The sequence below is a fragment of the Salmo trutta genome, chromosome 16, assembly GCF_901001165.1.
Source record: "Salmo trutta chromosome 16, fSalTru1.1, whole genome shotgun sequence".
Lineage (NCBI taxonomy): Eukaryota > Metazoa > Chordata > Actinopteri > Salmoniformes > Salmonidae > Salmo > Salmo trutta.
This window is the reverse complement of record NC_042972.1, coordinates 49772085-49797080: the sequence shown is the minus strand read 5'-3', so window position 1 is coordinate 49797080 and position 24996 is coordinate 49772085. Positions and strand designations below refer to the sequence as shown.

Sequence of the window (24996 nt, the reverse complement as noted above, 5' to 3'; positions counted from 1 at the left end):
AAGCAACAGCGGGTATCAAAGCAGACACAAAACAGTGAGAATCAATTAGTGTCCAAGATGGCTATCACAGACACATTAAGGTGGCACACAAATGAACCCTGACAATAACTAACAACCAACACCACTCAATCACAGTTTTCTCTCTGCCACCCACACGAGCAGGCAGAATCTCCAGCACGTCCATGCAGTGTTACGTTAGGAAGCCAGCTGGAGCTGCCATGTGTTTTGTTTTGACGTTCACATCGACATAATGTCTATTGGAGGTCTGGTGCCGTGACGTCGCCTAGGCAGAGAGCTGCTGTACATTTCGTGAATATTTGTAATAATTTATTTTTATAGCATTTTCCCTGACAAACTTTTTGTTTTATGAATGAACTATTAGCTTATTATTATAGTCTAAATAGTGCGAATCCAGCATGTTTTCAAGACTGAAGTTGGCGGTTAGTTTTTGGTTAGCTAGCTAGCTAATGTTAGCTGGCTAGCAGGCAATGTTTTGATTCGATGATGCCAGCTATCTGGACGTTGAGGACGGAGAGAAACCTGAATACAGAGGTATACAAAGATGACAGGTGACCATGACCATACGGAGAACTAAGTTATAAGGCTACTCATCGACAGGGCTGCAGAGGAGCAGGTTGAGAGCTTCAAGTTCCTTGGTGTCCACATCACCAACAAACTATCATGATCTAAAAACACCAACACAGTCATGAAGAGGGCATGACAACGCCTATTCCCCCTCAGGAGACTGAAAAGATTTGGCAGGGGTCCTCAGATCCTCAAAAAGTTATACAGCTGCACCATCGAGAGCATCATGACTGGTTGCATCACCGCCTGGTATGGCAACTGCTCGGCCTCCAACCGCAAGGCACTACAGAGTGTAGTGTGTACGGCCCGGCTCACTGGGGCCAAGCTTCCTGCCATCCAGGACCTCTATACCAGGCGGTGTCAAAGGAAGGTCCTAAAAATGTCCAAAGACTCCAGCTACCCTAGTCATAGACTGTTTTCTCTGCTACTGCACGGCAAGCGGTATCGGAGCGCCACTGCACGGTAAGCGGTACCGAAGCGCCAAGTCTAGCTCCAAAAGGCTTCATAACAGCTTCTACCCCCAAGCCATAAGACTCCTGAACACCCCCACCCCCATTTTTACACTGCTGCTACTCTCTATGTATTATCTATGCATAGTCACTTTACCTCTACCTACATGTGCATTGACTTTGTAACGGTACCCCTTGTATATAGCCTCACTACTGTTATTTTATTGTTGCTTTTTAATTATTTGTTATTTTTCAGTTTATTTTTTCATTTTTTACTTTCTTAGCACAGATTTTTCTTAAAACTGCATTGTTGGTTAAGGGCTTGTATGTAACCATTTCACTGTAAGGTTTACACCTGTTGTATTCAGTGCATTTGACAAATAAAATTGGACTTGATTTAATACTCCTAATTACTACTGAAGTGTGGTGTGCTTTCTGACCCCCAAGTGGGTGCTGCATTTTGTTAGTAGTGAAGAGTAGCGAGCTAGCTAAACTAGGTGGCTAGTACGGAACTACTATGAAGATTTTTTTTTTCTTCTCCTCATCAATCTACACACAATACCCCATAATGACAAATCGAAAGCAGATTTTTAGAAATGTTTGCAAATGCAAATATATAAATAAAAAGATACCTTATTTACATAAGTATTCAGACCCTTTGCTATGACATTCGAAATTGAGCTCAGGTGCATCCTGTTTCCATTGATCATCCTTGAGATGTTTCTACAACTTGATTGGAGTCCACCTGTGGTAAAGTCAATTGATTGGACGTGATTTAGAAAGGCACACACCTGTCTATATAAGGTTCCACAGTTGACAGTGTATGTCAATGCAAAAACCGTCAATGCAAAATCTCAGAGACAGGATTGTGTCGAGGCACAGATCTGGGGAAGGGTACCAAAAGATTTCTGCAGCATTAAAGTTCCCCAATAACTCAGCGGCCTCCATCATTCTTAAATGGAAGAAGTTTGGAACCACCAAGACTCTTCCTACAGTCAAGAACCCGATGGTCACTCTGACAGAGCTCCAGAGTTCGTCTGTGGAGGTGGGAAAACCTTCCAGAAGGACAACTATCTCTGCAGCACTCCACCAATCATGCCTTTATGGTACAATGGCCAGATGGAAGCCACTTCTCAGTTAAAGGCACATGAAGGCGCGCTTGGTGTTTGCCAAAAGGCACCTAAAGATTCTCAGACCATTAGAAACAAGATTATCTGGTCTGAACTATTTGGCCTGAATTTCAAGCGTCACATCTGGAGGGAACCTGACACCATCCCTACGGTGAAGCATGGTGGTGGCAGCATCATGCTGTGGGGCTGTTTTTCAGCGGCATGGACTGGGAGACTAGTCAGGATCGAGGGAAAGATGACCGAAGCAAAGCACAGAGAGATCCCTGATGAAAACCTGCTCCAGCGCGCTGAGGACCTCAGACTGGGGCAGGTTCACCTTACAAAAGGACAACGACCTTAAGCACACAGCCAAGACAACGCAGGAATGGTTTTGGGACAAGTCTCTGAATGTCCTTGAGTGGCCCAGCCAGAGACCAGACTTGAACCCAATCGAACATCTCCGGAGAGACCTGAAAATAGCTCTGTGCAGCGACACTCCCCATCCAACCTGACAGAGCTTGAGAGGATCTGCAGAGAAACCTGTTTTTGCTTTGTCATTATGGGGTATTGTGTGTTGTTTGATAAAGAAAAAAACAATTGAATCCATTTTAGAATAAGGCTGTAATGTAACAAAATGTGGAAAAAGTCAAGGGGTTACTTTCCAAATATTTTTTTTCATGTATTATAAAATATATAGATATATATATATTACCACCTTTATCTCCCAATTTCGATCTTGTCTCATCGCTGCAACTCCCCAATGAGCTTGGGAGGCGAAGGTTGAGTCATGCATCCTCAGAAACATGACCCGCCAAACCGCACTTCTAAACACCCACCCCCTTAACCCGGAAGCCAGCCGCACCAATGTGTCGGAGGAAACACCGTTCACCTGATGACCGAGGTCAGCCTGCAGGTGCCTGGCCCGCCACAAAGAGTCGCTAAAGCGCGATGAGCCAAGTAAAGCTCCCCCCAGCCAAACCCTCCCCTAACCCGGACGACGCTGGGCCAATTGTGCGCCGCCCTATGGGATTCCGGTTCACGGCCGGTTGTGATACAGCCCCGGGATCGAACCCAGGTCTGTAGTGATGCCTCTAGCACTGCGATGCAGTGCCTTAGACCACTGCGAGACTCGATTGGCCTAGGATTCAATCTTGATTAGCTATTGACATATGACAAGCCTTGCCTTTTCAAGAGCCCACCGTGAAAATAAATAAGAATTAGATCTAAACACATCCTCTGGCGGAGCTTATTCATTTATCTGTGCCTCCAAATCCTAAGGGAGCTCGCTAAGACTCTGCAAGGTGCATACTGACAGAATATAGCACATAGCTAGTACTACAAATGAGTTAGGGCAGGCCTATACATCCACTGTACAATATACACACACACTGTATAGACGCATTGCATACCATAAGGAAAAGGGAGGCAAAAACATCCATCAAATACTGTATATAATACAGTATATCATACTGTATTATAAGAAGTGTTGGGGGGGTAACGTGTTAAAAAGTTTTACGAATGTGTTACAAAGTAATGCATTACAGTAATAATGTAATGGCATACTGTTCCAACTTGAGAAAAAATATTAGAGTTACTGTAAGAAAGGCCGTTGTTAGTTACTTTTGTTATCCTTCCCTTCCTGTTACAGTTATTGATCAAAATAGATATTTGTGATGGTGATTATTATTCCATGTCTGTTGGCTCAATATTTAAAATCCCACACGCCCCAGATTGTAATTGTTTTCATCCTGAGTTTGAGGTCCTCTCACCAAGTTCCTGTTAACGCATGCTTTAACGAGGGAGATGAAAAACGCCCGAAGTATCTTAAACATTCCGTTCCTCTAATTGGAAGTACTCCCATTACTTTGATTTGGCAGGAGGACAAAATTACAAGAATATAGTACCGTGTCAACTGTGCCCAGGCGAGAAACACCTCTCCACTGCTAGAAACACAAACCTCCAATCTCTTGAAGAGCCTGTAAAAGCAACACGCCAAGACAAAACTCTTAGCGAAAGATCCCTTGAGGCCTGACCACTGCTGCGGAAGATGACTGTAGGCCTACCTCCTCCAAAACAGCCAAGGCTTGTTTTGAATGGTTCAGGAATACAGGCTGTAACCCAGGGACAGCTGAACAAGCTTGTTGTTATGTAGTAGAGGAAATGCTGCCCTTATCCACTGCTGTATAGGCCTACGTAACGTAACGTTGGCATTGTTTACGTTGAGTGAGGACGCGCTCAACGTTTTGGTGTGTTACGCAAAAGTAATATAACAAGTAGAGCAAATAATTTTTTTTACCAGGGAATAATAAGTCAAGTAATTTGTTACTGTTGAAAGAAGTGATAAGTAATAGGTAATATATTACTTTTCTTGAGTAACTACCCCAACACTGATTAAAAGTGTCATACTAAAACTGACAGATGCATGTCAGCACAAGTGAACATAACAGAAATACTCAGTCATCCAAAGGGGGGGATGGCAGGCAGAACAAAAATAAAACAAATACTCAAACACATATAGTTCATTACTGTATAGTTCACATTGAGACTTGCCCACATATCATGATTTAATAGAGCAGCAAGTGTTCATTGAATCTGACATGATAAAAACGGTTGTTTTTTTTTCTTCACAAAAATGTAATTCAAGCCTCATACCCAGTGCAAGAATTGATTTATGGCCTGGCTTTAATTGTCTATTAAAATGCAATTACAAGCTGTTGTTGGAGAGGATGGGAAGAGCAGAGCAGGGGGACAGTTGTGACGATAGCCCACTGAATGTCAACGCTAGGAACAGGGTAGTCACAGACCAGGAAAACACGCTACGGTACCAGGAAACGCATCATCAGACACACGTCAACTGTCTCGGTCTCCCGCTCTGTGTCTCTCTCATACATGCTTATACACACGCAGTTGTGCACACATACGCAAATACAAACGTATCGACACAAACTCAGTTATAAAAAAACCATTTACACAAGGCTACACTCACGGGTTATGGTCCTTAGTTCGACACCTTCTATCTGTGTCAGTTTTGACTGTAATAACAATGTATAGCTCATAAACTGCCTCCTATTCCTCAACTCATCCATTCATTCTGTCAAAACCTTCCCACTCAGCGAAAATGTTTCATAATCGTTCTGTCACCTTTTTTTTCTTCTCTCCTTCCAATCATCTCCAACTCCATTACAATGTTAAACTGCCCCACACAACAATGACCCCATCACGCAAGAACATTGAACTGAGAAGATGTGCAACGTTAATGTTGCCGGTGACAGTGTAAAAGTGGACAGTGTGGAAGTGACAGTGAAGATAATTGGTTGAAAAATATAATACTAGCCTTGTGATATTACAGCAAAGACAATGACGACGCGTATTCATTTGAATCAGCGAGGGTGAGAGTGTTACAGTCTAACGCTGGTCTAGCAGAGAGGATCACTCCATTACTGATGCCGTTCCTTCAAAACGTGAGGAAATTGTGTTACGGGGCAGTTTGTTGGCATGGGCGATTAGGTAGGACATGCTGGTTCATCGCGGAGGATGATTGGGTTAGAGGTGGTGGTTTATCAGTTAGAGAGGAAGTGGGTTAGGAATGCCGGAAGGATTAGTTACAATAAAGGTCTTTGGGTTCGAGGGGTGAATTATTACTTAACATAAATGTAATTAGATTAGAAATGCTATTGTATTTGTTGCCGGGAAGGTGACTGGCTTAGAGAAAAGGGTTGCATTAGTTACAATGAAGGTGATTGGCTTAGAGAAAAGGGTTGCATTAGTTACAATGAAGGTGATTGGCTTAGGGAAGTCGGGTTATCAATAACGGAGGAGGCGATTGGCTTCATAAGCCCCTCGTGCATCAGCAGCGTACTGTGGAGTCCCGTCCCGGTGTTTGTTTATCTCTCAGCCTGACTGTCATTCCAGTGAGGCCCTCTTTTTCCAAAGAGCCCAATCATAATTAACCAAGGCAGCTTCTAATTAGAAGCTGAATAAATCCACACAGGAAAGACTGATTGGTTCATTTTCTTCAGCCACCCACCACCTGTTTTGCTCGATTCATTACCCAATTTATTAATTTTATCTCCCCATTCTCAAGGTTTAATTAAAGGTTGAAGAGGCCAGGAATGACATTTTGAAGACTCTTTCATTTCCACTTTTACCCATCTAGGACTCGCCCATGATCACAAGCATCTCTCGCCTCCAAACCCGGCTCATCCCTTTGATATTGTGTGTGTGTCCAAACTGAGCTTTGACAGTGTAATATGGTGCAGTGTATGATAAAGCAAAGAAAATCACAATGCAAGACGAGTCTGTGTTTCAAATGCAATGTGAAGCTACAATATCATTAGTGTTTCCAGCTAGGTGGCCGACGTCTCTGCTCCTTGCCCTCCACCAAAACGCTACCTTAACGTCATTTACAAGTCATATGTATTTCACTACCGACCAAATGGCAGTTCCAAATGAAAGTGAGATAATGCGGAGACCATTGCAATTTCACCCAGAGTGAGCTTTGTCTGTTCTCAGCTGAAGCATAAGTAATAATCTTCTATTGGGTGTGTCTGATCTTGTCTCTTTCAATTGTGTTGTTCTTGCAGAGGGATTTTCCCCCAACAATGGCTGATAAAAACAAAACTCTAAAATCAATATCATATTGTTCTACTGACAGCCAATGAGGTGTTGCCGGGACAGGCCAAGACATCATGCCTATAATCTTTCATATGTCGGTGTATCTGTGTGTGATTTAAAGTCATAGTAAAAAATACTATTATAATGGGATCCTGCCAATGAAAACAGTTCATTGTCAAAGTGCCAGGACTAGAGTTGGGGTGAGGATAAGGCTAGACCCAAAGATAGTCTTAACACGGGGTGTTATTAATCCCAATACTAAGCAATCCCCTCCAGTGCCGCTACACATACTACTGTGGAATATTACCATCAATGAGAATGACCGCTATGTGCTGTTTCTATGCCCGGACACAGAGAATAAGAGATTGAGGACCCAGACAGAGTCGCCTTTTGGGCAGGAACTCAACTGTGGGCAGTGCCTATACCTACACAAGGGCGCTGTGCGATTCAATTGAAAGTTGTGAGAGATATGGAGTCCAGAGCATCTGGCCCAACAAGCTAACTAGATATTGTAATGATAGAGTGTTTATAATGGAGGGGTGAAAGGAGCGCGTTACAACCCCCGTTAGTAGCAAGGAAAGAAAGAGGGGATGGGATGGGCAGACAGGGGGAGAGGAGGGATGGAGCAGACAGGGCAGACAAGGTGAAGGAAGGTACAGGAGTAGAGCCCGTGTACATGAGTAGAGCACGGGTACAGGAGAAGAGCACGGGTACAGGAGTAGAGCACGGGTACAGGAGTAGAGCACGGGTACAGGGGTAGAGCACGGGTAAAGGAGAAGAGCACGGGTACAGGGGTAGAGCACGGGTACAGGAGAAGAGCACGGGTACAGGAGTAGAGCACGGGTACAGGAGTAGAGCACGGGTACAGGAGTAGAGCACGGGTACAGGAGTAGAGCACGGGTACAGGAGTAGAGCACGGGTACAGGAGAAGAGCACGGGTACAGGAGTACAGCACGGGTACAGGGGTAGAGCACGGGTACAGGACAAGAGCACGGGTACAGGAGTAGAGCACGGGTACAGGAGTAGAGCACGGGTACAGGAGTACAGCACGGGTACAGGACAAGAGCACGGGTACAGGAGTAGAGCACGGGTACATAAGTAGAGCAAAGGTACAGGAGAAGAGCCCGTGTACATGAGTAGAGCACGGGTACAGGAGTAGAGCAAAGGCACAGGAGTAGAGCACGGGTACAGGAGTAGAGCACGGGTACAGGAGTAGAGCACGGGTACAGGAGAAGAGCACAGGTACAGGAGTAGAGCACGGGTACAGGAGTAGAGCACAGGTACAGGAGTAGAGCACGGGTACAGGAGAAGAGCACGGGTACAGGGGTAGAGCACGGGTACAGGGCTAGAGCATGGGTACAGGAGTAGAGCACGGGTACAGGAGTAGGGCAAAGGTACAGGAGAAGAGCAAAGGTACAGGAGAAGAGCACGGGTACAGGAGAAGAGCACGGGTACAGGAGTACAGCACGGGTACAGGAGTAGAGCACGGGTACAGGAGTAGAGCACGGGTACAGGGGTAGAGCACGGGTACAGGAGTAGAGCACGGGTACAGGAGTAGAGCACGGGTACAGGAGTAGAGCACGGGTACAGGGGTAAAGCATGGGTACAGGAGTAGAGCACTGATACGGGGTAAAGCATGGGTACAGGAGTAGAGCACGGGTACAGGAGTAGAGCACGGGTACAGGAGTAGAGCACGGGTACAGGAGTAGAGCATGTGTACAGGAGAAGAGCAAAGGTACATGAGTAGAGCATGTGTACAGGAGAAGAGCACGGGTACAGGACAAGAGCACGGGTACAGGAGTAGAGCACGGGTACAGGACAAGAGCACGGGTACAGGGGTAGAGCACGGGTACATAAGTAGAGCAAAGGTACAGGAGTAGAGCCCGTGTACATGAATAGAGCACGGGTACAGGAGTAGAGCAAAGGCACAGGAGTAGAGCACGGGTACAGGAGTAGAGCACGGGTACAGGAGTAGAGCACGGGTACAGGAGAAGAGCACTGGTACAGGAGTAGAGCACGGGTACAGGAGTAGAGCACAGGTACAGGAGTAGAGCACAGGTACAGGAGAAGAGCATGGGTACAGGGGTAGAGCACGGGTACAGGAGTAGAGCCCGGGTACAGGAGAAGAGCACGGGTACAGGAGTAGAGCATGGGTACAGGAGTAGAGCACGGGTACAGGAGTAGAGCACGGGTACAGGAGTAGAGCACGGGTACAGGGGTAGAGCATGTGTACAGGAGTAGAGCACGGGTACAGGGGTAAAGCATGGGTACAGAAGTGGAGCACGGGTACAGGAGTAGAGCACGGGTACAGTAGTAAAGCAAAGGTACAGGGTTAAAGCAAAGGTACAGGAGTACAGCACCGGTACAGGAGAAGAGCAAAGGTACAGGAGTAGAGCATGTGTACAGGAGAAGAGCACGGGTACAGGAGTACAGCACGGGTACAGGACAAGAGCACGGGTACAGGAGTAGAGCACGGGTACAGGACAAGAGCACGGGTACATAAGTAGAGCAAAGGTACAGGAGTAGAGCCCGTGTACATGAGTAGAGCACGGGTACAGGAGTAGAGCAAAGGCACAGGAGTAGAGCACGGGTACAGGAGTAGAGCACGGGTACAGGAGTAGAGCACGGGTACAGGAGAAGAGCACGGGTACAGGAGTAGAGCACGGGTACAGGAGTAGAGCACGGGTACAGGAGTAGAGCACGGGTACAGGAGTAGAGCACGGGTACAGGGGTAGAGCACGGGTACAGGAGAAGAGCACGGGTACAGGAGCAGAGCACGTGTACAGGAGTAGAGCACGTGTACAGGGGTAGAGCATGTGTACAGGAGTAGAGCACGGGTACAGGGGTAAAGCATGGGTACAGGAGTAGAGCACGGATACGGGAGTAGAGCACGGGTACAGGGGTAGAGCATGTGTACAGGAGTAGAGCACGGGTACAGGGGTAAAGCATGGGTACAGAAGTAGAGCACGGGTACAGTAGTAAAGCAAAGGTACAGGACTACAGCACCGGTACAGGAGAAGAGCAAAGGTACAGGAGTAGAGCACGGGTACAGGAGAAGAGCACGGGTACAGGAGAAGAGCACGGGTACAGGAGTAGAGCACGGGTACAGGAGTAGAGCACGGGTACAGGAGAAGAGCACGGGTACAGGAGTAGAGCACGGGTACAGGAGTAGAGCACGGGTACAGGAGAAGAGCACGGGTACAGGAGTAGAGCACGGGTACAGGAGTAGAGCACGGGTACAGGAGTACAGCACGGGTACAGGAGTAGAGCACGGGTACAGGAGTAGAGCACGGGTACAGGACAAGAGCACGGGTACAGGGGTAGAGCACGGGTACATAAGTAGAGCAAAGGTACAGGAGTAGAGCCTGTGTACATGAGTAGAGCACGGGTACAGGAGTAGAGCAAAGGCACAGGAGTAGAGCACGGGTACAGGAGTAGAGCACGGGTACAGGAGTAGAGCACGGGTACAGGAGAAGAGCACGGGTATAGGAGTAGAGCACGGGTACAGGAGTAGAGCACGGGTACAGGAGTAGAGCACGGGTACAGGAATAGAGCACGGGTACAGGGGTAAAGCATGGGTACAGGAGTAGAGCACGGATACGGGGTAAAGCATGGGTACAGAAGTAGAGCACGGGTACAGGAGTAGAGCACGGGTACAGGAGTAAAGCAAAGGGTACAGGAGTACAGCACGGGTACAGGGGTAGAGCACGGGTACAGGAGTAGAGCACGGGTACAGGAGAAGAGCACGGGTACAGGACAAGAGCACGGGTACAGGAGAAGAGCACGGGTACAGGAGTAGAGCACGGGTACAGGAGTAGAGCACGGGTACAGGAGTAAAGCAAAGGGTACAGGAGTACAGCACGGGTACAGGGGAAGAGCACGGGTACAGGATTAGAGCACGGGTACAGGAGTAGAGCACGGGTACAGGACAAGAGCACGGGTACAGGGGTAGAGCACGGGTACATAAGTAGAGCAAAGGTACAGGAGTAGAGCCTGTGTACATGAGTAGAGCACGGGTACAGGAGTAGAGCAAAGGTACAGGGGTAAAGCAAAGGTACAGGAGTACAGCACCGGTACAGGAGTAGAGCACGTGTACAGGGGTAGAGCATGTGTACAGGAGTAGAGCACGGGTACAGGGGTAAAGCATGGGTACAGGAGTAGAGCACGGATACGGGGTAAAGCATGGGTACAGAAGTAGAGCACGGGTACAGGAGTAGAGCACGGGTACAGGAGTAAAGCAAAGGTACAGGAGTACAGCACGGGTACAGGGGTAGAGCACGGGTACAGGGGTAGAGCACGGGTACAGGGGTAGAGCACGGGTACAGGGGTAGAGCACGGGTACAGGAGAAGAGCACGGGTACAGGGGTAGAGCACGGGTACAGGGTTAGAGCACGGGTACAGAAGTAGAGCACGGGTACAGGGGTAGAGCACGGGTACAGGAGTAGAGCACGGGTACAGGGGTAGAGCACGGGTACAGGAGTAGAGCACGGGTACAGGAGAAGAGCACGGGTACAGGAGTAGAGCACGGGTACAGGGGTAGAGCACGGGTACAGGAGTAGAGCAAGGGTACAGGAGAAGAGCACGGGTACAGAAGTAGAGCACGGGTACAGGGGTAGAGCACGGGTACAGGAGTAGAGCAAGGGTACAGGAGAAGAGCACGGGTACAGGAGTAAAGCACGGGTACAGGGGTAGAGCACGGGTACAGGGGTAAAGCTAAGGTACAGGGGTAGAGCACGGGTACAGGGGTAGAGCATGGGGACAGGGGTAGAGCACGGGTACAGGAGCAGAGCACGGGTACAGGAGTAGAGCACGGGTACAGGAGTAAAGCACGGGTACAGGGGTAGAGCACGGGTACAGGGGTAAAGCTAAGGTACAGGGGTAGAGCACGGGTACAGGAGTAGAGCACGGGTACAGGGGTAGAGCATGGGGACAGGGGTAGAGCACGGGTACAGGAGCAGAGCACGGGTACAGGAGTAGAGCACGGGTACAGGAGTAAAGCATGGGTACAGGAGTAGAGCACGGCCCATGAGTAGAGAACGGGTACAGGAGTAGAGCATGGGTACAGGAGTAAAGCAAAGGTACAGGAGTAGAGCACGGGTCCATGAGTAGAGCGCAGGTACAGGAGTAAAGCTAAGGTACAGGAGTAGGGGTCAGTTGGAGGGAGTAGACACTGTGGATCAGTGATAGGAGAGTGAGTGGTCATACTGTAGATGGAGGAGATAGAGGTGGAGGAATGGCAGGGGAAAAGGTTGAGAGGAAGGAAAAGAGGGAGGAAGCAGTGGGTGAGAGGAAGGGATTGAGGGGAGGTTGAGGAGAAAGTAAACACTCTTCCAAAAGGTCCCTCCCTTACCTCTTCATAACCTCAACTCAACCACCATGGAAAGTTCGAACAGGTCTCTGGACATAATGGAGTTGTCTTTTTCAAGGAACCTGTTTTGAACTAGCCAGGTATCTGTTTTGAACTAGCCAGGCTGGCGTGGGGGTTGACCTCAGGATGACCTCTAGCAGTGTGCTGGGATAAGCTTGAGGTGGCGAGGCAAGGGTCATGGGGTGTGTCAAGGGCTCGGCCTTAGCAGCGACCATGTTAATGATGACCGATGTCCTCCAATTAGACGTGCTGACAGGCCCTAAAGTGCTGTGTCATTAATCACGAGGGCCGCCTTGAACACCGAGAAAATCATGCCGTGATTTATAGCATAGCTAGCTCCTCTGTCTGTCTGTCCCCACATTTCTCTCTATCTCTATCTCCATCTCTCTCCATCTCGCTCTCTCCTCCATCTCTTTCTCTCTCCTCAGTCTCTCTCCATCTCTTTCTCGCTCTCCTTCATCGCTCTCTCACTTTCTCTCTCCTCTTGTCTCTCTCCATATCTTTCTCTCTCTCCATCTCGCTCTCTCCTCCATCTCTTTCTCTCTCCTCAGTCTCTCTCCATCTCATTCTCGCTCTCCTTCATCGCTCTCTCACGTTCTCTCTCAGTCTCTCTCCATCTCTTTCTCGCTCTCCTTCATCGCTCTCTCACTTTCTCTCTCCCCAGTCTCTCTCCATCTCTTTCTCGCTCTCCTTCATCGCTCTCTCACGTTCTCTCTCAGTCTCTCTCCATCTCTTTCTCGCTCTCCTTCATCGCTCTCTCACTTTCTCTCTCCCCAGTCTCTCTCCATCTCTTTCTCTCTCCAATCTCTCCATCTCTTTCTCTCTCCATCTCTTTCTCTCTCTCCTTCATCGCTCTCTCACTTTCTCTCTCCCCCGTCTCTCTCCATCTCTTTCTCTCTCCAATCTCTCCATCTCTTTCTCTCTCTCTCTCTCTTCCATCTCTCCCTCCTTATTCCTTCTTTCCCTTTGTGCTTGGGTGATCTAGGGAATTCTTGGATTTGGTTCGGATGGCTAACCAATCAGGTGGCCTGGTACAGTAGCACAAAGCGGCGTGTGGCCTGAACACCCCCTGGAAGGTCTATTGACTGTTCCCAGACCAGGGAGGGGGAGCGGTCTGTAATTGACTGGTATTAATGGTGACAAGACGAAACATGAAATCTGACTTTCTATGATAGTTACTGTATAGCTACTTATGAATTGGTACTGGTAGCCTACATTGATTTGTGGTTGGGTGTTCCTTGGCCCTGCATTGTGGCATTGGTCGAGGTAAAACACATGGAGAGTGCTGCTGAAGTCCAGAGTTTGACTCAATCTCTTGGGAGGAAAGTAGGAGCTGCAGTCGCAGTCGCAGTAGACAGTTGGGGTTAAGATACTCAGTAAACAGTAAGGGTTAGGTACTTCTGTTTTAGTTAGTTAGGTAAATTCACCAGGGTTTGACAGTTGGGGTTAAGATACTCAGTAAACAGTAAGGGTTAGGTACTTCTGTTTTAGTTAGTTAGGTAAATTCACCAGGGTTTGACAGTTGGGGTTAAGATACTCAGTAAACAGTAAGGGTTAGGTACTTCTGTTTTAGTTAGTTAGGTAAATTCACCAGGGTTTGACAGTTGGGGTTAAGATACTCAGTAAAGAGTAAGGGTTAGGTACTTCTGTTTTAGTTAGTTAGGTAAATTCACCAGGGTTTGACAGTTGGGGTTAGGTACGTATACCAGGGTTCGAAAAGTTGAGGTTAGGTACTAGGTACTCGACAGTTGGGGTGAGGGTACTTCAAGGTTTGACAGGTGAGGTTAGGCATAGTTCGGGACAGGCAGGTTGGTACTTCAGGGTTTGGGATTAGGTAGGTAGGTAGGTACTCCTGGGTTTGGGAAGGTAGGCAGGTAGGTACTCCAGGGTTTGGGATTGGGTAGGTAGGTACTCCTGGGTTTGGGATTGGGTAGGTAGGCAGGTAGGTACTCCAGGGTTTGGGATTGGGTAGGTAGGCAGGTAGGTACTCCTGGGTTTGGGGATTGGGTAGGTAGGTACTCCTGGGTTTGGGGATTGGGTAGGTAGGTAGGTACTCCTGGGTTTGGGATTGGGTAGGTAGGTAGGTACTGGGTTTGGGGATTGGGTAGGTAGGTACTCCTGGGATTGGGTAGGTAGGTAGGTACTGGGTTTGGGGATTGGGTAGGTAGGTACTCCTGGGTTTGGGATTGGGTAGGTAGGCAGGTAGGTACTCCAGGGTTTGGGATTGGGTAGGTAGGTAGGTACTCCTGGGATTGGGGATTGGGTAGGTAGGTACTCCTGGGTTTGGGGATTGGGTAGGTAGGTAGGTAGGTACTCCTGGGTTTGGGGATTGGGTAGGTAGGTAGGTAGGTACTCCTGGGTTTGGGATTGGGTAGGTAGGTAGGTACTGGGTTTGGGGATTGGGTAGGTAGGTAGGTACTCCTGGGATTGGGGATTGGGTAGGTAGGTACTCCAGGGTTTGGGATTGGGTAGGCATACTCCAGGGTTTGGGATTGGGTAGGCATACTCCAGGGTTTGGCATTAGGTAGGTAGGTAGGTAGGTAGGTACTCCTGGGTTTGGGGATTGGGTAGGTAGGTAGGTAGGTACTCCTGGGTTTGGGGATTGGGTAGGTAGGTAGGTAGGTACTCCAGGCTTTGGGATTGGGTAGGTAGGTAGGTAGGTACTCCTGGGTTTGGGGATTGGGTAGGTAGGTACTCCAGGGTTTGGGGATTGGGTAGGTAGGTAGGTAGGTACTCCTGGGTTTGGGATTGGGTAGGTAGGTACTCCAGGGTTTGGGGATTGGGTAGGTAGGTAGGTAGGTACTCCTGGGTTTGGGATTGGGTAGGTAGGTAGGTAGGTACTCCTGGGTTTGGGATTGGGTAGGCATACTCCTGGGTTTGGGATTGGGTAGGTAGGTACTCCAGGGTTTGGGGATTGGGTAGGTAGGTACTCCTGGGTTTGGGATTGGGTAGGCATACTCCTGGGTTTGGGGATTGGGTAGGTAGGTACTCCTGGGTTTGGGGATTGGGTAGGTAGGTAGGTACTCCTGGGTTTGGGATTGGGTAGGTAGGTAGGTACTCCTGGGATTGGGATTGGGTAGGTAGGTAGGTACTCCTGGGTTTGGGGATTGGGTAGGTAGGTACTCCTGGGTTTGGGATTGGGTAGGTAGGTAGGTAGGTACTCCAGGGTTTAGGATTGGGTAGGTAGGTAGGTACTCCTGGGTTTGGGATTGGGTAGGTAGGTACTCCTGGGTTTAGGATTGGGTAGGTAGGTAGGTAGGTACCCCTGGGTTTGGGATTGGGTAGGTAGGTACTCCAGGGTTTGGGATTGGGTAGGTAGGTAGGTAGGTACTCCTGGGATTGGGGATTGGGTAGGTAGGTACTCCTGGGTTTGGGATTGGGTAGGTAGGTACTCCAGGGTTTGGGATTGGGTAGGTAGGTAGGTACTCCTGGGTTTGGGATTGGGTAGGTAGGTACTCCTGGGTTTGGGGATTGGGTAGGTAGGTAGGTACTCCTGGGTTTGGGATTGGGTAGGTAGGCAGGTAGGTACTCCAGGGTTTGGCATTAGGTAGGTAGGTAGGTAGGTACTCCTGGGTTTGGGGATTGGGTAGGTAGGTACTCCTGGGTTTGGGGATTGGGTAGGTAGGTAGGTAGGTACTCCTGGGATTGGGGATTGGGTAGGTAGGTACTCCTGGGTTTGGGATTGGGTAGGTAGGTACTCCAGGGTTTGGGATTGGGTAGGTAGGTAGGTAGGTACTCCTGGGATTGGGATTGGGTAGGTAGGTACTCCTGGGTTTGGGGATTGGGTAGGTAGGTAGGTAGGTACTCCTGGGTTTGGGGATTGGGTAGGTAGGTAGGTAGGTACTCCTGGGTTTGGGATTGGGTAGGTAGGTACTCCAGGGTTTGGGGATTGGGTAGGTAGGTAGGTAGGTACTCCTGGGTTTGGGGATTGGGTAGGTAGGTAGGTAGGTACTCCTGGGATTGGGATTGGGTAGGTAGGTACTCCTGGGTTTGGGGATTGGGTAGGTAGGTAGGTAGGTACTCCTGGGTTTGGGATTGGGTAGGTAGGTACTCCAGGGTTTGGGATTGGGTAGGTAGGTACTCCTGGGTTTGGGATTGGGTAGGTAGGTACTCCAGGGTTTGGGATTGGGTAGGTAGGTACTCCAGGGTTTGGGGATTGGGTAGGTAGGTAGGTAGGTACTCCTGGGTTTGGGGATTGGGTAGGTAGGTAGGTAGGTAGGTACTCCAGGGTTTGGGATTGGGTAGGTAGGTACTCCTGGGTTTGGGATTGGGTAGGTAGGTAGGTACTCCTGGGTTTGGGATTGGGTAGGTAGGTACTCCAGGGTTTGGGATTGGGTAGGTAGGTAGGTACTCCTGGGTTTGGGATTAGGTAGGTAGGTACTCCAGGGTTTGGGATTGGGTAGGTAGGTACTCCTGGGTTTGGGATTGGGTAGGTAGGTACTCCAGGGTTTGGGATTGGGTAGGTAGGTAGGTAGGTACTCCTGGGTTTGGGATTGGGTAGGTAGGTACTCCAGGGTTTGACTGAATCTCTTGGTAGGACATTTAGTGGGAGCTTGGTCACATGCATGGTGCTGGCTCCAGCCCTGTAACACTCAACACTCACAGTCACAGGAGTCTCACCAGCGTACTAACATACACAGACAGCCCACGTGCCTGTGACCAAGGGGACAACAAGACGTACAGGGGAGCGGGACGGGCAGGACTGGGAGGACACACCACTGTACTCACATAGTCTGATTCCGCTTTCGAATCATAGTACTCCACGTCGCTCTCCTGCGCGGAAAAGAAAGGTGAAAAGAGAGGTGATGAGAGAGAAGATATAGCAGTGACTATATCCTCGAGGCTCTTCTGCTGGTGGAGCTGTATGGAGATGTCAAGGTTATATTCAGACACACTAGACAGCATGAGAATATAATCAGCATCACAGAACACCGGGGAGGTAGTGTGATGAAAGATGGGGCTGTTGAATGGAACTGCGTGTTGTAGATCCTGAGACATGCTGTGTTCTAACGCAGTCGGGATGCTATCTAGTAGTGTTGTGACGCATTAGGAAACACAGTGCTGTATGTACGGCATGCTTTACTATGGTGCAGTGGTTGGTAGCTGGATTTAGGATGAGTATAGAGTGCTACGTTGGGATATGAGTGGAATGAGCTAGCATTGTTCCCGAGCGCTCTTATCCACTGCTTATTGTCTGTTGAGTTCATGGTAAACAGCAGCTCTCTCATCTCAGAGGAGAAAGAAAAGAGAGAGCGAGAACAGGACAGAAGCCAAGTTCATGGCAGCACACTCCCTGTACGCACCCCTCCCCCCTCCCCTCCCCCCCAGCCCAGCGCTTAACCCTCCTCGCCCCTCCACCCTTATCTCCTGTGGAGGGAGGCACATGGTGCAGGCATGCCAGGGCTGTGTGCAGCGTGGTGCGGCTTCCGTCTGTGGGGCCCGCCTCATTACCATTTCGGAGGGAGCCTGGGTGAGGATGCGCTCTCAAGGGCACGGGGGTGACTGGCTCTCCCCCTGTGGAGGAGCTCTGGTCCTGCTCTGGCTCTCCCCCTGTGGAGGAGCTCTGGTCCTGCTCTGGCTCTCCCCCTGTGGAGCTCTGGTCCTGCTCTGGCTCTCCCCCTGTGGAGGAGCTCTGGTCCTGCTCTGGCTCTCCCCCTGTGGAGGAGCTCTGGTCCTACTCTGGCTCTCCCCCTGTGGAGGAGCTCTGGTCCTACTATGGCTCTCAAACCTGTGGAGGAGCTCTGGTCCTGCTCTGGCTCTCCCCCGGTGGAGGACCTCTGGTCCTGCTCTGGCTCTCCCCCGGTGGAGGAGCTCTGGTCCTACTCTGGCTAAGAGAGCCCTCCACACACACTCACATGCCCACAACCGCCCACTGCTCTCTCACTCCTTCTCTTTCTCTCTACCACTGTCTTTTCCTCTTGCAGTCACCCACACTCTCTCTATTCCACTTTCTCTCTATTCCACTTTCTCGCTCTCTCTTCCACTCTCTCTCTCTTCCACTCTCTCTCTATTCCACTCTCTCTCTATTCCACTCTCTCTCTCTTCCACTCTCTCTCTATTCCACTCTCTCTCTATTCCACTCTCTCTCTATTCCACTCTCTTTCTATTCCACTCTCTCTCTATTCCTCTCTCTCTTCCACTCTCTCTCTATTCCACTCTCTCTCTATTCCACTCTCTCTCTCTTCCATTCTCTCTCTCTTCCACTCTCTCTCTATTCCTCTCTCTCTATTCCTCTATCTCTCTCTTCCACTCTCTCTCTATTCCACTCTCTCTCTATTCCACTCTCTCTCTCTTCCACTCTCTCTCTATTCCACTCTCTCTCTATTCCTCTCTCTCTCTATTCCACTCTCTCTCTATTCCTCTCTTTCTCTATTCCTCTCTTTCTCTATTCCTCTCTCTCTCTATTCCACTCTCTCTCTATTCCACTCTCTCTCTATTCCACTCTCTCTCTATTCCTCTCTCTCTCTCTTCCACTCTTTCTCTATTCCTCTCTTTCTCTATTCCTCTCTCTCTCTCTTCCACTCTCTCTCTATTCCTCTCTTTCTCTATTCCTCTCTTTCTCTATTCCTCTCTCTCTCTCTTCCTCTCTCTCTCTTCCACTCTCTCTCTATTCCTCTCTCTCTATTCCACTCTCTCTCTATTCCACTCTCTCTCTATTCCTCTCTCTCTCTATTCCACTCTCTCTCTATTCCTCTCTCTCTCTATTCCTCTCTCTCTCTATTCCACTCTCTCTCTATTCCTCTCTCTCTCTCTTCCACTCTCTCTCTATTCCTCTCTTTCTCTATTCCACTCTCTCTCTATTCCTCTCTCTCTCTCTTCCACTCTCTCTCTATTCCTCTCTCTCTCTCTTCCTCTCTCTCTCTTCCACTCTCTCTCTCTTCCACTCTCTCTCTATTCCACTCTCTCTCTATTCCTCTCTCTCTCTATTCCACTCTCTCTCTATTCCTCTCTCTCTCTATTCCACTCTCTCTCTATTCCACTCTCTCTCTCTTCCACTCTCTCTCTATTCCACTCTCTCTCTATTCCACTCTCTCTCTATTCCACTCTCTCTCTATTCCACTCTCTGTCTCTTCCACTCTCTGTCTCTTCCACTCTCTCTCTATTCCACTCTCTCTCTATTCCACTCTCTCTCTATTCCTCTCTCTCTCTCTTCCACTCCTCTCTCTTCCACTCTCTCCCTATTCCACTCTCTCTCTATTCCTCTCTCTCTCTCTTCCACTCCTCTCTCTCTTCCACTCTCTCTCTATTCCTCTCTTTCTCTATTCCTCTCTCTCTCTCTTCCACTCCTCTCTCTTCCACTCTCTCTCTATTCCACTCTCTCTCTATTCCTCTCTCTCTCTCTTCCACTCCTCTCTCTTCCACTCTCTCCCTATTCCACTCTCTCTCTATTCCACTCTCTCTATTCCACTCTCTCTCTATTCCACTCTCTCTCTTCCACTCTCTCTCTATTCCACTCTCTCTCTATTCCACTCTCTCTCTCTTCCACTCTCTCTCTATTCCCCTCTCTCTCTCTTCCACTCTCTCTCTCTTCCACTCTCTCTCTATTCCTCTCTCTCTCTATTCCACTCTCTCTATTCCTCTCTCTCCCTCTTCCACTCTCTCTCTATTCCTCTCTCTCTCTTCCACTCCTCTCTCTTCCACTCCTCTCTCTATTCCACTCTCTCTCTATTCCCCTCTCTCTCTATTCCACTCTCTCTCTATTCCACTCTCTCTCTATTCCACTCTCTCTCTATTCCACTCTCTCTCTATTCCACTCTCTGTCTCTTCCACTCTCTCTCTATTCCTCTCTCTCTCTCTTCCACTCTCTCCCTCTTCCACTCTCTCTCTATTCCTCTCTCTCTCTTCCACTCCTCTCTCTTCCACTCCTCTCTCTATTCCACTCTCTCTCTATTCCACTCTCTCTCTATTCCACTCTCTCTCTATTCCACTCTCTGTCTCTTCCACTCTCTCTCTCTTCCACTCTCTCTCTATTCCACTCTCTCTCTATTCCACTCTCTGTCTCTTCCACTCTCTCTCTCTTCCACTCTCTCTCTATTCCACTCTCTCTCTCTTCCACTCCTCTCTCTTCCACTCCTCTCTCTTCCACTCTCTCCCTCTTCCACTCTCTCTCTATTCCCCTCTCTCTCTATTCCTCTTTCTCTCTATTCCTCTCTCTCTCTATTCCTCTCTCCCTCTTCCACTCTCTCTCTATTCCACTCTCTCTCTCTCTGTTTGAGACACTCCACGCCCCATGTGACCATGGCCAGAGCCCAGGCTGACCTCCAACACTTATCACGGAGTCAGCCATCAGCCAGCTAAGACCGGCTCAGCTCAGTCCCAAACAACCCACACAGACAGAAAGACACAGCCTGACTCAAACTCCTATTGACACTAAACATGAGACAGGCCTTGCCTGGACACAACTCATGTCCTTGGGAGCGGCAGAGGCCTCCGGACAGGGGAGCAGGGAAGGAAGGGAGCAGGGGAACCAAGTCCTCTCCCTTCAGACAGACTGAGGCCTGATATCCTCCAGTACCAGAACACACAGACCCTGCCTCCTCTCTCTACTCAGCAGACATACATGATGTGGGTGGGCAGGGGAACAAGGAGAGAGGATGAGGGAAGGAGGTGGAGCTAGGGTAGTTGAGGGATGTAAACAGGAAGACATGAATAGACAGTAGTAAAGATGCGGGTGGTGGGTGTGGAGAGCAAATATGAGCGTAAGCAGGTTGGGCTGGGCGGGGGGTTTAAGGGGCGCACGGGGAGCGCAGAGTGCCGAGGGGGTTGTGTGGGGAGGGGGTGCAGTCGGAGCTAAAAATAGCATGCCTAGCAGGCAGGGAGGTAGGCAGCAGAGCTGTTGTGTCTCTAGTGATGGCGGTGGGATTGATCCATGTTTATACAGGTCCCTTTACAGCATGTAGAGTGCTTGTATTGTAACGAGCATGGGAGGTCCTCTGTGCTCGTGCGTCGACATGCCACCGTTCGTTGTACATGTTCCAATGACTTCATGTGTTGTATATTTTGGTAATTATCTCACGGCACTAAGACTGTTCCTCTGCGTGACTGGGTTCATGTCCTATTAGTCATATTATCTCACAACGAGAGCGAGAGACTCGTGAGCTCTTCATACAGCAAAATGTACATTACACACACGCGCGCACACGCCCGCACATCGAGCGGCGTCCTAGGCCACTGTGGCCCGTCAGATCCCCCTAGGCTGAATGGCCATCTGGTGTGGCTGGTCCCCGGTCTCTGAGGGCCCGGGGCCTGGGTTAAACACACATCTAATAAAGCACACTGCCAGCAATTACTCTCTCCCAGTATAAACACACACACGGCACACTCTCGTAGAACGGGACGCCAGCACGCATGCGCACAAATTCACGCACACACGCACCCACACACACACGCAGCATTCACACAAAAACGAAATGGTATCAGTAAATGGAATCTACCTTGCTGGAGTGGACCAACACATTTCCAACAGAATACAAACACTAAGGTCATGTGATCATCCCCAGCCCCTCCCGCCTCCTCACCCTTATCTCAATCTTCTTCTTTTCTCCACCCTCTCCCTAATCTCTCCTCCTCCTCTCCGCCCTCCCTGTCCTATCTTCATCTTTCCCCATCTCCCTCCCCTCAAAACCAGCCTTCTCTCCCAATTTCAGATTTGAGCGAATGCAGTGCAGCGGCAGGTTAGATGCCCACTGTTGCTATAGAAACGGCCCCCTTTGCTCTAGATTACAATGTGACTTTGTGTGTTTCCTCACCATGTCCACTGCTGTATGTCTGCCCGTCTGTCTGCCTGCCTGTCTGTCTGTCTGCCCGTCTGTCTGCCTGAACATGTCCCCCTGAATGGACCTCTATTGTTTCTCTTATCCACTATCAATAACTGGAACAAACGACTATTAATGAATTTTATATCTAATTCTACATCTGAGAAGTCTCATATGGGGGATATTTTAGTTTCTATCCCCTAAAATAATTACAAACAACGGAACAAGACAGGGCTTATAACAAACCGTAGAGCATATGAGAGTAAATAATAACAAACCGTTGAGCATATGAGAATAAATAATAACAAACCGTAGAGCATATGAGAGTAAATAATAACAAACCGTTGAGCATATGAGAATAAATAATAACAAACCATAGAGCATATGTGAGTAAATAATAACAAACCGTAGAGCATATGAGAGTAAATAATAACAAACCGTAGAGCATATGAGAGTAAATAATAACAAACCGTAGAGCATATGAGAATAAATAATAACAATCCATAGAGCATATGAGAGTAAATAATAACAAACCGTTGAGCATATGAGAGTAAATAATAACAAACCGTAGAGCATATGAGAGTAAATAATAACAAACCGTTGAGCATATGAGAATAAATAATAACAAACCATAGAGCATATGAGAGTAAATAATAACAAACCGTAGAGCATATGAGAGTAAATAATAACAATCCATAGAGCATATGTGAGTAAATAATAACAAACCGTTGAGCATATGAGAGTAAATAATAACAATCCATAGAGCATATGTGAGTAAATAATAACAAACCGTTGAGCATATGAGAGTAAATAACAACAAACCATAGAGCATATGAGAGTAAATAATAACAAACCGTAGAGCATATGAGAATAAATAATAACAAACCGTAGAGCATATGAGAGTAAATAATAACAAACCGTAGAGCATATGAGAATAAATAATAACAAACCATAGAGTATATGAGAGTAAATAATAACAAACCGTAGAGCATATGAGAATAAATAATAACAATCCATAGAGCATATGAGAGTAAATAATAACAAACCGTAGAGCATATGAGAGTAAATAATAACAAACCGTTGAGCATATGAGAATAAATAATAACAAACCGTAGAGCATATGAGAATAAATAATAACAAACCGTAGAGCATATGAGAGTAAATAATAATAATCCATAGAGCATATGAGAGTAAATAATAACAAACCGTAGAGCATATGAGAGTAAATAATAACAAACCGTTGAGCATATGAGAGTAAATAATAACAAACCGTAGAGCATATGAGAGTAAATAATAACAAACCGTAGAGCATATGAGAGTAAATAATAACAAACCGTAGAGCATATGAGAGTAAATAATAACAATCCATAGAACATATGAGAGTAAATAATAACAATCCATAGAGTATATGAGAGTAAATAATAACAAACCGTAGAGCATATGTGAGTAAATAATAACAATCCATGGAACATATGAGAGTAAATAATAACAATCCATAGAGTATATGAGAGTAAATAATAACAAACCGTAGAGCATATGTGAGTAAATAATAACAATCCATAGAGCATATGAGAGTAAATAATAACAAATAAACATCATGCCAGGTTCTATGTAAAGGCAGGTGCTGTAGATGAATTTGGTAATATTAAACACACACGCACACACGCGCACACACACACACACACACACACACACACACCACACACACACACACACACACACTAACATCCTCACACATACACACACACACACACACTAACATCCTCACACATACACACACACACAGTATTCATGCTGCTGCTGCCATACTGTTTATTATTATTTATCTTGCACTTTCTCCTAATCCCCTGCATACATGTACAGTACATATCTACCTCAAACTGCTCCACTATCCCTGCCTATTGAAAATGTGATATTGGCACGGACCCTGTACATAGCTTCCTCTCTTATTTCTTGTGTTTTCTTTATTCTATGTTGTTTTACTATTTTGATATTGATTACTGCACGGTTCGGTAGAGCAAGCAGGTTAACATTTCACTGTACTTGAGCATGTGATAATAAAACGTGAACTTGAACACACCCACACACACACACACACACACACACAATTATGACGAGTCATTGAACAGAAACTGTGGGTGCTTTCCAGACCATGGTACTCCAGCAATCATCCCATCCCAATCATCCCTAGCACCAGGATCCTTAATGGAACCTGGCATTATATCACGCACAACAAAGGATTTCTTTTTCTACTATTCACACACACACACACACACACACACACACACACACACACACACACACATACACACATACACACACACACACACAGCACACACGCACGCACGCACGCACACACACACACATACACACAGGCACACAGGCACACACACGCACGCACACACATACACACACACACACACGCGCACGGACACACACTCTGCTGACTTTTCAGGAAGGACCTGCCAGAACAAAAAGCCAATGTGATAGGTCTGCAGAAAGGAACTGCTTATGTAAAGCCGACCTGTTTGGAAGGTATATACAGCCTCTCTGTCGTCTTTATCTTCCTGCCCCCGCTCCAATCACTCCTTGTCTCTATCCATCTCTGCCTCTGGCTAGAAACGGCTCTAGTACAAATATTATGAAAATAAATGAAAATATTAAAAACCATATGTGATTGTTGATTATTCTATTCAAACAAAAGCAATAGGGCTTGAAATGACTGAAATGCTCTCTAAATATAGTAACAAACAAATTAGAAATTACTTACTATAAGATTTTCACTTTTCTTCTAACTGTGAAATAAATATGATCATACTGAGCGACAGTACAATATTGGCACAGTTTCATATTGACGACAGATCATTTTCTCCTCAACGTCCACTGAGCGGCGCAGAGACGCCATTCAAATGTGCGCAGGCTCGTTACAACTTCAGCTTCGAGCACAAAGTGATTTTGTCCATCTGTGACCAAGACAAAGTGGTCTTGTTTCAATTCTATACAATTACTTTGTTGTTGGTTTTTTTTCATATTGAGAGCTCTAAATCCGTCTGAGAAGTAACCACCATTGTTGGATTTAATACACTGTCCATTTTCATATGCCGTCTCCCAGGCCG

The 24996-nt window shown here is 47.7% G+C and overlaps 1 protein-coding gene across 3 annotated transcripts in view; it reads right to left on the bottom strand.

The window, feature by feature from the left end:
- The window catches only part of LOC115150944 (voltage-dependent calcium channel subunit alpha-2/delta-2-like), a 108636-nt gene that overhangs the window by 56707 nt on the left and 26933 nt on the right, over positions 1–24996 (bottom strand). For 2 of the 3 annotated variants that reach the window (XM_029694797.1, XM_029694798.1), the window contains exon 2: positions 16854–16898. The exons of the other annotated variant lie outside the window; for it this stretch is intronic. In XM_029694797.1, the coding sequence (XP_029550657.1) occupies positions 16854–16898 (45 nt within the window). The remainder of the gene's footprint in view (positions 1–16853; positions 16899–24996) is intronic. 3 annotated transcript variants of the gene reach the window in all.